General features: G+C 34.4%; 1 protein-coding gene across 3 annotated transcripts in view; it reads right to left on the minus strand.

Annotated features, from left to right (window-relative positions):
- Positions 1–15,997, minus strand: part of Rgl (Ral guanine nucleotide dissociation stimulator-like) — a 150,831-nt gene that overhangs the window by 33,816 nt on the left and 101,018 nt on the right. For all 3 annotated transcript variants that reach the window (XM_085956036.1, XM_085956035.1, XM_085956034.1), the window contains one exon: positions 1,592–1,863. In XM_085956036.1, coding sequence (XP_085812162.1) covers positions 1,592–1,863 — 272 coding nt within the window. The remainder of the gene's footprint in view (positions 1–1,591; positions 1,864–15,997) is intronic.

Below are 15,997 nucleotides of genomic sequence, written 5' to 3' on the forward strand. Positions count from 1 at the left end.
CACGATTTCTCATTCGGCACCGAATAAATAAAATAACTTTTCATCCTACGACTTGAACACGAGGAAACGATATACCTACCCGAATAAAATATGTCTCTCCGTCCGGGACTTTCCCGAACCAATTTACCGTCGGAGGGAAATGTGTCATTCGGAAAATATGTAACGATATTGAATTCTTTTATAACTATTGAAAAGGTTCAATGGGGGTCGCGGACTGCCAACCGGTAACCATTTCCACCGTGTCAATCCGGACTTATTGAATTTCAACTTTTCCATTATACACTTACTTCCGCGAAGTTTCAACCCGACAAAAAGTTAGCGAACAAACGAAGACAGCATTTCAAAAACAGACTAAAAAATGGCGAAAGTTATGAAATATATTTTACGATAGGAAATACGTGAGTCAGAATTTTTTTGTATTATCAAGATTGAATTAGATTCGCGCCGATAAGAAATCGTGGAAATTATCAGAACACGTCGGATAACGTACAAAAACAATTGAATGAGAACATTTTTATGACGAACAATAACATTAATAATCAATAAAATTATTCTTTGAATGAAATTTCATGCGTCATGAACTATTCGTAAAAAACTATATACCTAGGTGCCTATTTCTAATGCTTGTAATAAGAAATCATGAAAAAGCAAAACAAAAGTATTAATGTTTCAGTACTATCAAGAGAGAGTATAATATGCTTAATAACAATAACTTTGCACTCCGGCGATAAGATGAAATTGAGGTTATGTTCTAATAATATATTTTTACATATATTATCTATTTATTTAATTATTACAACATATATTAATACAAATGAATATCATTTGATCTAATTTTATGTGAGGTAATCAGGCAAAGAGGTGTATCAGTGTAGTAAAAAGTGCAAAAAAGTACAAAGTTATAAAACGTATAAGTACTCTACCTACTTTTTACATCTCGAGAATCTTTGAAGGAATAATGAGAAATATGGAATCCTGTTTTATTTTAAAATCTTAAGATTCTCGTTTCTCGAGACATGTTTTTATAAATTCTCGATATTTTGAGAAATGTAAAAAAAATCCTAAAAATAAAAAATCAGACAGCTCATTAAAACTGTGTAATTTGACGCAAAGAAAAAGTTTCACTATAACATATTATCGACTTCTCGAGAATTAATTTTCTTCTCGAATCGTAGAATCTAAGAACTAGAAAAAATCGAGAAATTACAATCTAAATATAAATTACAATAAAAAAAACATAAGACACGTTGTCACCCTGGTCATGGTATAATACTAATACCAACGGAGACAGAATAAGTAAGACAACGATCGTTTCGCCCAGAAAAAAAGATCACGATTTCAATGACATTGTTTAGACTAGAGCTATTAGAAATCAAACATTCTGATGTTCAGAATTTTTCATACTTACATTTGATCCTTTGATCTTGGTGCGAAAACATCTGTCTGTTGTTTATTGTATTTAAAATATTTTTCTGAATATAACACGTAAATTAGGTATGTATTAACAAACCGCTTTCTGGCGTCGGACGAACACGGGGTTAATTGCCGAGTAAACGGGTGAATATTTACTTCATATTATAATGTTAATTACCTCCGATGCTGGTCCGCTAATTCCGCTGCGGCAGGCGGCTGCAGGAGGTCGTCCGGGGCAGCCAGACCCTCGTACCGCTCGAGCAGCAGTCTCAGCACGCGGCCAGGCCCGCAGAAACTCCTGTACGTCGCCAGAAATACGTTGATGTATGTGGACTCCAGCTCTCCATCGTCCGTTGCGAGCGCCTCCACAAGCCGCTCCACCGTCCCCGCCTTCACGAAGCGCACGCGCACCGTCTCCCATTCCAGATGCGAGATCTCGTCCTCGGAATCCTGAAAATATAAAAAAATGTTATATTACATTATATTACTGCAATTATACAGAGGGTAAACTTTATAAGCATCATTTTACCGTACCATAGATACCAAATACTTTGCCGTTTATAAAGAGTTTACCTACGACGTTTGTGCGAAGTGCAGTTATTCGAAATCGTCGATCAAATAAGCCAAGTCAAACATTTTTAAGGCTATACTTCAGTAGAGACATGGTCTAAAACGATCGTGGCTAAGCGATGCGCATATTGTGCAAATTACGCGTGCCGAACGAAATATAAATTGTCATAAAAATTCAACATGCGTCCATTTAGTGTTATGTTTATTGTTATATTACTAATAATAATAGTATATTCATTGACATGTTTTCTTTTTTAAATATACCTATACGTAAAGTTTTATCTTTATTGTTGTCATCTTTACACGATTTAAGAATATTTTCATCCGACGCCATGACAAAACAAATCGACGTGCGGACACCTCTACTGTTTCACTGAAGTAGGCTCTTAACCTATGGGCTGCTTGGCATTTTGATTACGTCGCGGAACGGTTTCAACAATTATATATTTTTTAGATGTAGGTATGCTATTCTTCTTCCTCGCGTTAAAACCATATGTGGGTTTTAGCTACCTCCCGCATCTGCCTCCATCCAGGTCCGTGCAGAATTACTTACCTCCAATTTTATATCTATGTAGCTGTAGACAAAAAATCTATAAACACGATTTTTAAAATCTTTGAAAAAATTGGAATGATGAGCTTTAAAGAAGCTTTCGACTTAATTAATTAATTTGATCGTATCGAAGAAAAGTTTTCAGTAAGGGGAGCTTAAAATGGTTATCGACTTTAATTTTGAACGGAATTTTATTTTCTGAAACTTAAACCAATACCATTACCCTATAATTCATCTATATTCTATAGTCGATTCATACGGGAATATCGTGCGATCGATGCGTCGAACGTGTCTGGTGTAAATAAATATTTAAGCATTTACAGATCTACAAAATTCAAAAACAAGAAAAAAACCGAGTAAAAAATATTGGCAACTTTAAAAATTCCTAACTATTCTGAATGGAAAAAACAGTTATTACGTAATAAATTCATTTTTCAAATTGATCTTCCGTTAAGTTGAAAATCGTCCCATTTAACTTATCAATATCGATTATAATGAATGAAAATGCTTTCCCGTATTAACGCTTTGATAGTGACCGATTTCGATAAATGATAATATGGATAATATAATAAGCGGTAAGATAATGATAATGATACCCATTAATAAATACCAGCGTCGCAAAAAATATTACTTTCGGTTTCAAAAGATAACTTCCGAAATAATAATATAGCCTGGCGTTAATGGTGTGTACCGACGGGGTAATTCATCATTTTTATCTTTTATTTTATTGTCTACCTTTGTTCGTTGTTTCGGGAAGCCAACCCACTTATTATTGCTTTACCTGGCTCTTTATTATCAAAATGATGGACGCAAATTATATTCATTAGGGAATTATACATTTATTCTCTGACTAATTCAGTGATGTTCAACAAGAACTCTTCGAGCCTAGAACCCAGATGACGCCTATCAAGTTCCAGAGGGGTAAATTACAAAGAAAAGACGTATAAATCAGCAAGTAGTGATATTGTGATAATATGATATTGACTGTAGAAAGGAAAACGGGCGTAACCCTGGGCTTTTTCAAAAAAGGTTTTTATTACAAAATAACGTTGTACACGACTAAATACACGCCGTGTCCAAAAGATGTAAACTGAAAATGCCGATTATTATCTTAATTTAGCTAGCAATTTTAAAAAAGAAATAATGACGTGCGAAAAACGTCTGAACTATCTTTTTTGTTGCTTTTTTTTTTAATTAACTCAATAATTAATATCAGATTAGGGATATAAAAACCAAATTATTAATTATCATGCACTTTAAGATTGTGTCTATTTTGTATTTTAACATTGACCGTACACCACAAAAATTTGATTTGTGTGTATTACGCCCTTTTTCCTTTCCATAGTCGATATAATAGTACCGACCATAATCAAACTCAAATTGCCGCCTATAACTATCTGAAGCCTCAAATTTTGTGGAAGCTATTTATTACCTTCTCCAATTTATTATTCCTGCATAGCTATCTTAAATGGATACATACACTGATTTTAGGTTCCCTATCTCCACCCATCATGTATGTACCTACAGCCGCCGCACATGTACAGGGTCACCTTCCATGATGATTAAAACGTGTCTGAAAGAAAAGCTTGTACGTCCTCACTTTGCTATCCCGATACGGAGTCGTACGGCACTGCTGTAACAACCATGCACCGTGGTGCTTAAATAAACAAATTAGAGAGAAAAGAAAAAGGTATTGAACTGGTTCAGTTAGTCTCGGTGAAATTAAGAGTTCTCTATATTCACATACTGAATATCAAGATTTAAATGCGATGATGATTCTACGGAAGAATAAACAAAATCATTACAAAATTATAATCTCCACGGAATCTACTCTCAAAGGTTGAATCGTTCGCATTTCTTCCTCAATTTTCCAACTACTAATAAAGCATAAGCTACCTAACTGCGCTGATTGTCTCTGGTGGTAAGTCCATAAATTATAACTTCGACATTTATCATTGACTACTCAATTCCTCTAATTTTATTCTTTCATCTATTGTTGCCACAAAATTTCATCTTCTAACTACTACAACTCTCGCTTGGTAGATACTTCAAAGATGCATTTGATGCTAATCAAACAACATTTCCAAAATACTTAATTCTTTAAATATAGTTCATGTAAAACCTTTAATTATTACCAAAAACTTTCCACAAATTCTTTCGGGACCACTGGCACTGCTCTCGAGTCCGGTTAGAAATCACTGAACTAATGATACGTAGGTATGGGAAAAAACGGTACGGAAGTTGATTTTAATTTTCGGACGAAAATCTTGCAAAGTAGAAAAAACATTTGCATGGATCGAGTTTTACTGTAGCCTAGCTTCGGAAGCTTGGTTTGTAAATATTTCAACTGGCATGCGATAGAGGTGATTTTTCTAATATGTATATTGTTGGGGGGTATGCAGTTATTTTTGTATTGTCATTATTTTATTTATTAAATAAAACACACAGTTAGGTACATTGATTACAAATATTTAAAAAAATAGATTGAAGAAAAGATATTGCAACGAGCAAAGTTTCCACTATGAAGAGCACAATGCGTTTTGTACTAATTCTAAATATAAATAATTCTGTAAAAATTGATGTTAACTACTTGCTCAAAGTATTAGGTCCATCCACTAGGTCAAAACACACATTGAACAATTTGAGAATTTACCAATCCCGGGATTCGAATCCGAGAACCACGTCTAAAGTGTAAAATATATATGAGAAAATAGAACGAATCAAAGAAAACTTAAATTCTTCGGATATATCACGCCGACCGATATGTTTATACATAATTCTGAAACTTACGATCTAAAGGAATATCAAAGTAGCAAACCTCGAAGGAGGGCCTCGTGGCTGACACCGCAAGAATAAGTACCTAGTTCGATAAAATCACGAGTTCTGATAAGCAGGTTTTTTTCAGGATTTTTTTTTGTAAACCAAAAAATATTTATCAAAAATACCGGTTCACTAAATGTTTTATTTTCTCCAAAACATTTTTTAAAAAAATCCACGAAAAGGCTTACATACTTCTACACAACGAGAATACGTAGCTTTTTAATTTAAATATTTTCTATCCGAGACTGTAATATTATATAGAAAATTTAAGAATGTGGCATTTTCCATTAAATATACATAACTTGGAAAAACTTTTTCTAATATAATATACATATTACATAAATAGCTTTGGTGCTCCCAAACATTTCCATATTACAATATTGTTTATCGATGGTTAGGTTAGGTTAGGTCGAATCAGTGTAACCATCTTTTCAAAGTGGAATTATAGTACAGAGCTTCCAAAATTATAGTATTTGGGGAAAAAATATAGTACGCGTTGTCATCTGTTGAAAATGTATGTTTCTCAGAAAAAAATAACGGAGAATTTGAGAAACTCCGAGACCTTTTTTTATTTAGGTACTCGTACCTCTTCCGACCAAAAATGCTTACCGAAGAATTCAAGAAATTTCATTTTAAACCAAAGTCAAGGATTTTTTTTACGTTTTTCGAGCAATTTTTTTCCAAGTTTTACAAATCTTCTTATATTGCAAAATTATAGTCTTTTTTAAATTATAGACCAATATATTGAACGAAAATATTGAAATTTTAGTACTATTTACATTTTTTTTCTGATTTTCAAAATTATAGTATATTGGGCGTACTATACCTGTTTTATATCGTACATAGTACGCGGACCAAAATTATAGTACAAATACTAAAATTATAGTACGGTTGGCAACACTGGGTCGAATTACAAAATTTACTTAAAGTAAGTACCTACTTTAATTACCATTTGGGTTACAACTAATTAATACAATATTGTTTACTTTATAAAAAAAATCTATGGGAAGCTCCAATTGCGACTGGGACCTTCAAATGGTTATATAAGCGCATTTGGGTGATGATCACCAGCCACCATAGACCAAAAATTCGAAGATATATTTAATGACCGCCATAAAAATCAATCGTGACCAACTTTAATGCACAACATTTTAACATTTCCTTCAACACGTGTTTAAGTTAAACCCATATCTCTCCGCAGTGAAGAATTAAACCTTGTTACAGTCTCGTCCAGAAGGTAGCCTACTTTTAATTTAACTATGTTTGTGTCCGCTGTGAAAAAAATGGCACTTGGAGAAAAATAAGACTTTAATATGTTACTGGTGATAGAAATTTACGACACAGGCATCCAATTAATTGTGTGTGAAAATAGCAGGTGCCAGTTAATACTTTAAAATGAGCAAAGCTGATGATTAAAACGAAAATTAATATATATATTTCAAATAGTGATTTGTTGATAATACCCACCTACCAGTGGCGTGCGGTACATAAATTCTGTAAATGCAGAGCACTCCCAGAAATATTCGATAAATAATATTATGCATTTATTGCATAATTTTATAGTAAATTTGATTAAACTTCACGACTTAAAATGGTTCTGTAGGTTGTACATTACGTCATTGTTATTATTGACATTATGTAAATATGTTTAGACTATGACAGAGCTACAACTTCTTAATAAATCACACCAATGGGTCACTCGCCATGATCCAATTAGTAATAAAATATTAAGTATTATAATAAATTAAATATAAAAAGCACCAGCATTCCTACAAGTAAGACACCGCACGCTATTGCTACCTACACTACCAACGCGAGGCGACATGTTATTGGTTCCGACATCGCAAGTTTTCCGTAAACGTGAATCGAGTGAATGACGTCACAGCATTTATTATGCTTTACGAGGGTGAGGGTCTTTTTCCATCCTATTTCCGGTCAACCAATTAAATGTGTGGACATTAATTATTGACGATTAGGCACCACGGTCGTTTATTATTAAAAATACATTAAGGTACGGATAATAGTAGAATTGTAACAATAATCTAATAATGAGATATGTACTTATATATAAGTATCAGATTCTTCTTTTCAAGTGCCTTTATGTTGGTGATCATCATACATTTGCAGGACATAATATATAGATAAATAGAAGAAAGAAATATGTAAAATATGGGCGTTCTGCTACGACAGTATTTTCAGAATAATTATGTTTCTCCATTCCTTCTTTAACATGCAATCACGAAAAATAATTTTGATCAAACGACTACAGGTAACAGGTGCCGCTAGTGGTTAACACGTAAACATACCGATACGCCTCGTTTGTTTAAACGCGTCTTATCAAAACTGAACCACTCTTCTTCTACCAAATTTCAGTCAGTTTCTCAGCCGTACCGTTGTTACAACTCGGTCTGTGCTTCGAGGCCATCCAACACCATTTATTGTTACCTCAACCCACTACTTATAGGACATTCTGACTTCAGTGTGATTTTGATACATTTTTTTAATTCCAAGGAAAACGACATTGCGAACTTTTTGCCCGTAGAACCGTGAACTCACGTGATGCGATTACATTATTATGTTTCTACCTTAAGCCACCTTACACATTGGTGTTTTTAGAAGCACCAAAGACGCCATCATACGCGTGATCCGCGAATGGTGGCGCCATTTTTTCGTATGCTTCACACTTAAAAGTATGTAAATGGAAAGTCCGACTATTGTGGCGCTTCTAAAAAACGCCAATGTGTAAGGCCTCTAAACTTAAAGACTGGTTTAATCAACATCCCTATATAACTGTATCTATAATTCGTAATAATGTGAGACATTGAGCTTAGCTTAACAACCAAACGTGGTAGATAAAGATAGCGCATTTCGTAGCTAAAGAATCTACGTGATTGCAACGAACTGTTCCGGATGGGGACCTCTGATAGGGGATGGTACAAGAAGAAGAATATTATAAGCAAGCATTGTATTTTAATAAATACAATGTATTTCCACCAATAACTTAGAGATTAAGATTGTAAACCGTTTAATCAGAGATCGCTTATAAAATATATAAAAAGCCTAGGTATATCAGTTTGTTAACTTAACAAAAAAAAACATGTAGGTTTTTGTATATATTTTTAATTAGCGCTCAGCGGGAAAATATTGATTTGTGGTATTTTTAATATTTATAAGGGAGGGCTGTTTTTAGCTCCCGTAAAACAAAATGAGTTCATGAAATTTTCCAAGTATCACTTCAACGTATGAAGTGAACCATGACATTTGGCATTACTCACACTTCTTTATTCAAACACCGTAAGTACTTTATCACAAGCATTATCAGTATACAAGCGTGTTGCCAGCATAAAATAAAAATGTTCGTAAATTATTCCATTTTAGCTTTTTAATAAGTATAAAAATATATTATAAACGGGTAATAGGTATAAGGCTATTTTTATGTACGAGTATTTATTTGTTTTACATGCTACAGGTCTCACATTGCGGAAATCGCGAGAGATAAAAATAAAAATGGCGCGAACTTGTGCTTGCCCTGTGTTCCGATGTTGAGTAAATAATAAACAATTTCACTTCATATATACTAGTATTATGTGTATGAAGAGCTTCTGAAACGTATTTGAAATATTTTAAAATGACAGTTCTACTTCATTTATTGATCAATATTAATTTAAAAATAAACGGAATTATTTCATTCTTTAAATGGTCACTTTTTCATTTATTTCGAGAGAGTGTTACATTATGAATTTTTGAGTTTCTGTCGTAGCTACTGAATAATAATACGTAACCTTTTTTCGAAAAAAAATATCTAGGTACTTAATAAAATAACTTACAGTGTTGGCACACTAAAAAAATAAACAGGGTTACAAAGGGTTGCTAATCTGACTTTATAGGATTTTTTTCAATTGTTTACAAAGGCAAATCTCATAATTATTATTTGTTGTTAACTATATGCTATACGCCCACGGTGGCCGCGCGGCATAAGCGTTGGACTATAAAGCCGTGGGTCCCAGGTTCGAATCCTGGGTCTGACAAGTACACATATTGTTTTTCAATTTGTGTGTGTCAGGGTATGGACCTAATAGGTTGAGCAAGTGGCTGACATCCATTTCTCGTAAAAAACAAAATCTGTCAATGCAAACCTCCACTTTGTGGAGGCCCATATGATCCTATCAGGATCGGACATGGTCGAAAAAAAAAAAAAAAAAAAATATGCCTCTAAATGGGTAGATACTAACATGAAATACTGCTTTAAAATAATCTCCAATGAATAGCAATATGGAATATGGTAGTCATTGTTTTATATTAAAAATCCTATATATACTATGAACGGTGTGATCACTTGCATTTCCATTCTTTGATTTCATTGGCAAGAATAATAATTGCTTATTTTCAAATATATCCTGTCAATTTAAAACTGCAGAATACATGGTAGACTTCCACCTAATTGGGTACAATAACTTCTGTCAAAGTCTAATGCCCCTGATCCATTGACACGCAAGTCAGACGATTTACAGTCTTCCGACATTTTTTCCGCGTGGTGCACCCTAAATCCGCATATCAGGTTTGTACCGTCCAACAAGAACTTTTTGGCTAAGTGTTAAAACTGTGAACTAACAATCTCCTCCTACTTTTAACCGCACTAGCGACTTCCGGTTCTTGCCTAGATCTTACTTGCCTTTTACTCGCCGAGTTACCAGAATTCGTCCGTCAACCATTACATGAGTTCAATCTGACAGTAATAGACAATCATTCGAACAAAAAAAATCTTTAATTTCTTTTAACTTTTTTATTGATGCATTTGTTAATTTAAATTATTAGAAAATGAAAGATTTAGCAAGTATTATTTTATTTTAATTTATAAAATCTTAAAAGAAAACAATAAAATCTGTGTTGCTTTCATTCTTATATTGCTTAGGTATGTAAATCTACATATTGTAAATAACACAAAATTTCGGGATTATACGAAAACATTACGATAATTATGTTATAACAACTACTGTCAAATTTCGACTTTTTTACTAGTTCGTTGATCGTCCGTTGGTCCTTGAATTTTTCTTCATCAATGGAAGCGCCTGCAAAACATATTTAGTATGTTTAGGGAACGGAACGTTGGCAATACTGACGGGATGGTGACATTTGTGTCTGTTGTGCTATCATATTGTAAATCAGTCACCCGCGTACTATCACAGGATAACGCGAATGAGCAACACTGTAAATAAAAATGCGTCACTTATTTTCCCATAATCGGTAATCCGTAGGCAGCAAAGCAAGTGGATAATCGCCCCTTCACTGATTACTGATTAGAAGAACAACACGAAGGTACATAAACCCCCTGCCACGTCACTTGGTTACATAGCCAAAACTTTATGGGGGCAATGTTTGCTTGTATGTTTGAAGTAACATTTCCAACGTAGATATTTGAGAATCGGTAGTGTCTAAGGGTTGCCATTATTTCCCATCGTTTTCCGGGCAAAATATCCCGGTGAATTTTCTATTGTTGTTGTTTGAGAGAATTCCATTCTGAAATTTCCAGAATATTTTCGAAAATTCGAATCTATTAATTTTTGGAACGTAACCCAAATGTTATATTATTACTAGCTGACCCGGCAAACGTTGTTCTGCCATATAAATTATTTCTAGTGAATATTTTGGTTGTTAAATAAAAAGTAACGAATGTATCGTAAGTGTGTGGGGATGGGATCTATGACAGAAAGAGGAATAGAGCGCTGTAGACGATGACCGCCGATAAAAACAAAAAAACATCAACCATTCATTTTCTCAATTCAAAATGAGTAATGATGTTCATAATGAATGAATTACCTGTGACAGGATCTCGTTGTTTAAGGCCATGCATTAGTTGAGGCACGGTCTAAAAAGATCGTTGTTAGGCGATGTGCGGATTGCGGGTCGCGGGTGCAAAAGACGCCTGTCAAACGAAATATTATTTCTCATATAAATCCAACATACGTCCATTTTACGTTCTGTTTATTATTCTATTAGTAACAATAATAATATATTCATGTTTTCTTTTTAAAGTAAATGGGTAACGTTTTTAGTCATCTTTACACGATTTTAGAATTAATTGGCCCGTCGCCATCACGCAGCAAAGTGACGTATGTCTGACTCAACGTTCTCTCTATGAATGCGAAGCGAGTACAAAATTTCGTCGCGCGTACAGTTGAGAATTATTTGGCGTTTCACTGATGCGTCACCTTAATGTTTATGCAATATCCGTCTTGTCCCTTCCAGAAAATTAGCGGATATTGGAGAGCGTCCTATGAACGGTGTGTGTCAGCGATGAACTCCAGATTATTGTTTCTTCTTCGAATCACGATTTCTCGCGTCGATGTGCGGTCGCCAACCATGATTCCAGCAATGTCGTCAACAACAGTCGCATTGAATCGACGTACGTGCTCTCCAGCTGGTGTTTTATCAGAATTGATGACAATAGCGTGATTGTCACTTTGCAATTCGTGCATTTGTTCTTTCATTGATTTTCAATAATTCATTGTGCTCATTCAACAGGGCGTCCAGTTCGCCGACGATGCGCCTGGCATTATGCGAATTGAGGCTGTTGTAGCCGCAACGTGCGTCCACATGATTGATGTCCTCACCGCCGCGCCCATGAAGTAGATTTGTAAAAATGTATGTGGTTCGTTTGGCATTGGCAGCAATGAGCCTACTTTGTGGTATACTTGGCCTTTGATTTTGATCGTAGAATGGAATTGTTGACCATTTGCCGCAGTATTGTGAACTATTTCTGTTGCTCCGGACGAAGTCATTTGGAAGCATGAATTGAATGTGCGAATGGACTTCAGGAACAGGTTTGAATCTGGAACCGTGCCGATGAGCAAGCCGTTCAATGGTTCTGGTGGTATCTCAATTTCTGGTAGTTGCACTTTTCCTGATGCGCAACACATCCCGGCTAACTCATGTTTGAATTTGAGCGAATTACAATGGGGACATTCTTTGTCCATAGCACCAATCAGCATTTTCGGATGACCGGAATATTCAATATCTGGCTCGTACTCGAATGCGAGACGAAGGAACGAAGCGGATCTAAATGTTCGATGTACTTGTTGGCGTTGTCGGTCATTTGCTCTGCGTGTGTTAACTACGAACCGGCGCGCTTGGCTCCGTTCCAATTGTCGTTGTTGATTTCGTTCAGCTCGTGCCTCTTGTGATTGAGATGCACGCAATTGCGACATGCTTACACGCACGTTTTTGTTATCTTGTTGGATTTGTTCGTCTGTTCTTTCTGCTCTACTATTTCGCATGTTTGTTGCTTTATTCGTTCGACGGCCCAAATGGCCCCCCTTGCGTCTTACTGACATTGTGCACTGTAATACACGCACATAAAAATAGATAAATCAAAATAAATCGTACAAAATTTTGCACGCACTGCGTTGTGATATGCCGAATGAAATGTCAAAATGACGCGACGCTTCTCTTGAATTCTTCTCGGACGTAACGCCATCTGTCATTCAACAACATAAATAATTTCGTTCTGTTTGAAATACGAACGACGGTTAAATTTGTTCATACTAAAATAATAAAATCGCGATTAAAAAATGGGAGGGTAGGGGTAGGAGGGTGAAAATTTGGGGTCATAAGTATTTTTTTATGCCAAATAATAAAAAAATACTAAAAAAAAATTGTCAAAAAAATAAAAGAAAATTTTTCTGGATAGATATACCCTAATCATCTAGCGGTATGAAATATACTTGTTGACCTATTCTCATACCTAACAAATATACATAAAAAAATTCATAAAAATCGGTCGAGCCATTTCGGAGGAGTTCGACCACAAACATCGTGACACGAGATTTTTATATATATAGAGATAATCACGTCACAACAAAACTTAATTAAACACTATAAATAATATTTAGGAATATGGGTCAATGATAAATGTGACCATTTTCAGGAAATAAAAACTAGAATTGAGATAACGAGGAATGCCTTTCTCAAAAGACGCCTCTTTGGCAATCCAGAATTCAACCTAGGTACGAGACTGCGTATAGTTAGTTCGCTGTAATGTTAAATAATTACTATGGTATGGAGATAACGACGCTGATCCAGGAGTTGCCACGGAGAGTTAAGACTTTCGAGATGTGGCTGTATAGACGCATCAGAGGAGTTCTGTATTGAATTAATACCATAAAACTACAGAACCTCACTCATATGATGAGAGGACAAAGGTACAGCATTCCCCAACTTGGGGAATCAGCCAAGGAAAAATCAACGGTAAATATTTGAGTGGACGACGCCGCATTTCATGGTTTAAAAACCTATATTATACGAGTACTTACAGCTCCACCAAATTAATCCTGGTAGCATTATAATAAAGCTGAGACCCTGGTGGTGGATGGCACGAGAAGAACAATTAGATACATATTATTTTAGTTATAAAGGCATATGACAATTTCTGTTGACGTTTCAGGCACCCAAATAAACAAATGTGTGCAAACCATTGAAATTATTAATGGACAACGCACTCAATACAGTAGCCAGCAAGTAAATTCGCGCATAGCGACATTCGCACATGTATAGGTAGACGTAATTTCCATTATGCGATATCACGCATCGGGAATTTATAGCAATATCACCTTTATTGTAATGGCGTTGGAACAGATTATGCCATTCGGCAGACCCGACAAAAAAGTGAGTGTCATTTTTTTCCCCAGATGCTTCGTCTATATTAATGTCATTGGTGCAAACAGTTTCTGTGAATTTATGTAAGGTATTGACAAGTTTGTAATAGGATTTTTAATTGGTTTTAAAATTCATACCTGTCATGAAAATATATTAAGTGATATAAATATTCCATTATATAGAAAACCGCATGATATATAAAACGGCGTTTCAGCCCATGTGTCAGGATCCCCTCCCTCCACCGGTCGATGTGATTTCTGGGGGGTCGCCAACTATTAAATTGTGATGAAATGCCTAACATTTCTTGAAAAATTGTCGTTACGTATTCTATTTTTTTAATAACGTGTGTCAACCACTTTTCATCTGGTAAATCTTTTATACTAAAAAAACTTGATACATATGAACTACCATAATTTTTGTCGTCTAAATGGGAAAGTTTACGTCTATGTGTGGGAAATTCTATAAATCTTATCTGACAAAACCGGTTTGATGACGTCTATTAATATGTATCTACATCGAGAAATCTTTCTTCTGCATAATTATGCATTCTTGTCTATTGGCTCTATTTTGTGGTCTTTCAACGTGATACCCACTCTTTAACCTATTGGATTATCAAACTGTATGTTCATCAAACATACGAGGGAACTAAACATTAAGGAATGTGAGGGATACGAGGAACTAGTGTAGACCTTCATACCGTAGAAGATTGATCTCCGTTGATAACTATGTATTAATATTTTACCAAAGACCAAAATTTTACCACATCTTACCGTTTATAGATAATTTAAAATTATACGAGTCAGTTTTTCTTCTCTTCTTTCTTATCATCTATGTTTTATTTTCTCGTATTCCAAGAATGGCATTATAGTTCGAAACTATTACAAACATCTGATAAATTATATGAACATAATGTTACATGAAAGGAAATACGATGATTGCTAATTCACATGCACACATAAACGGACTGAGAGAAAATGTATGATGATTGATAAATAAATGATAACCCAAATTTTATAAAGTTGTATTTTATGATGTGATTTCACAGTATGTTAAAATGATATTATACGTTGTGGTGGGGGGCACAGGTTACTTTCCTACTAGAAAGGGTGAGCCACGATACGAAAATGATTGTTAAACCAGAGTTATCGAATATAAACGATCTGTCACGTTTTGGTTTCGTTTACACATTATTTTAATGTTTTAAAGCATGGTTACCCTACATTAACTGCCTACCCTCGTTTCCGAATTCTAACTTTGAACGTAATGCCATGCTTGTCTGTTTTACTAGAGAAACTGTTGTAAAACTTTCCGTAGAATATAAAAAAAACGTAAAGGGCCTTCCAAAACCATCATTTTGAAATAAGAGAAAAACACTTTATGTGTAAAAGGTCACGTATTTATTTCACTTCATATAATATTCAAAAATTAAATGTCATGAACAGAAAGTCACGTTTTATTTAAAGAAAAGTCAATGACTAGATAAGGAAAAAATGATCTTTGAAACCAATTATTCTGCGGGAACAAAATAATAATTCAATACATGTTATTTTTCATAAAACTTTTTATTTCGTTTCCTTTCTCTTTTAAATTTCTGCTTGCATACTGTTACATGAAACCATAATACTTAATTCGTTTTTACACCATTTATTATTATGTAATCAGTTAGTTGCTAATAAAATGTTAATAATTTAACTATTAATAATTATTTAAAACCTCTGTAAAAATAAAACCCATTTACAAATGGGTGATTCGTATAATATATTGCCATAATGCAAGATTCCGAATTTAAAAATAGAACGGTCTCAAAATGTTCTTTCGTTTTGTAAGACAGCAAAATTTTTGTTTTCAAACAAACATTTGAATAACAAAACAACATTCATACGATACAATCAATACAATCAACAATTCTGTAGGAATATAGACTGCTATCTGGAAATAAAAGCATTTCGACACGGTGGACATTGTCTTTTCAAACGAATGTGAGGCTATTTC

Source organism: Rhyacophila brunnea, unplaced genomic scaffold (assembly GCF_057557595.1).
Source record: "Rhyacophila brunnea isolate RB1 unplaced genomic scaffold, BYU_Rbru_1.0 scaffold_5, whole genome shotgun sequence".
Classification (NCBI taxonomy): Eukaryota; Metazoa; Arthropoda; class Insecta; order Trichoptera; family Rhyacophilidae; genus Rhyacophila; species Rhyacophila brunnea.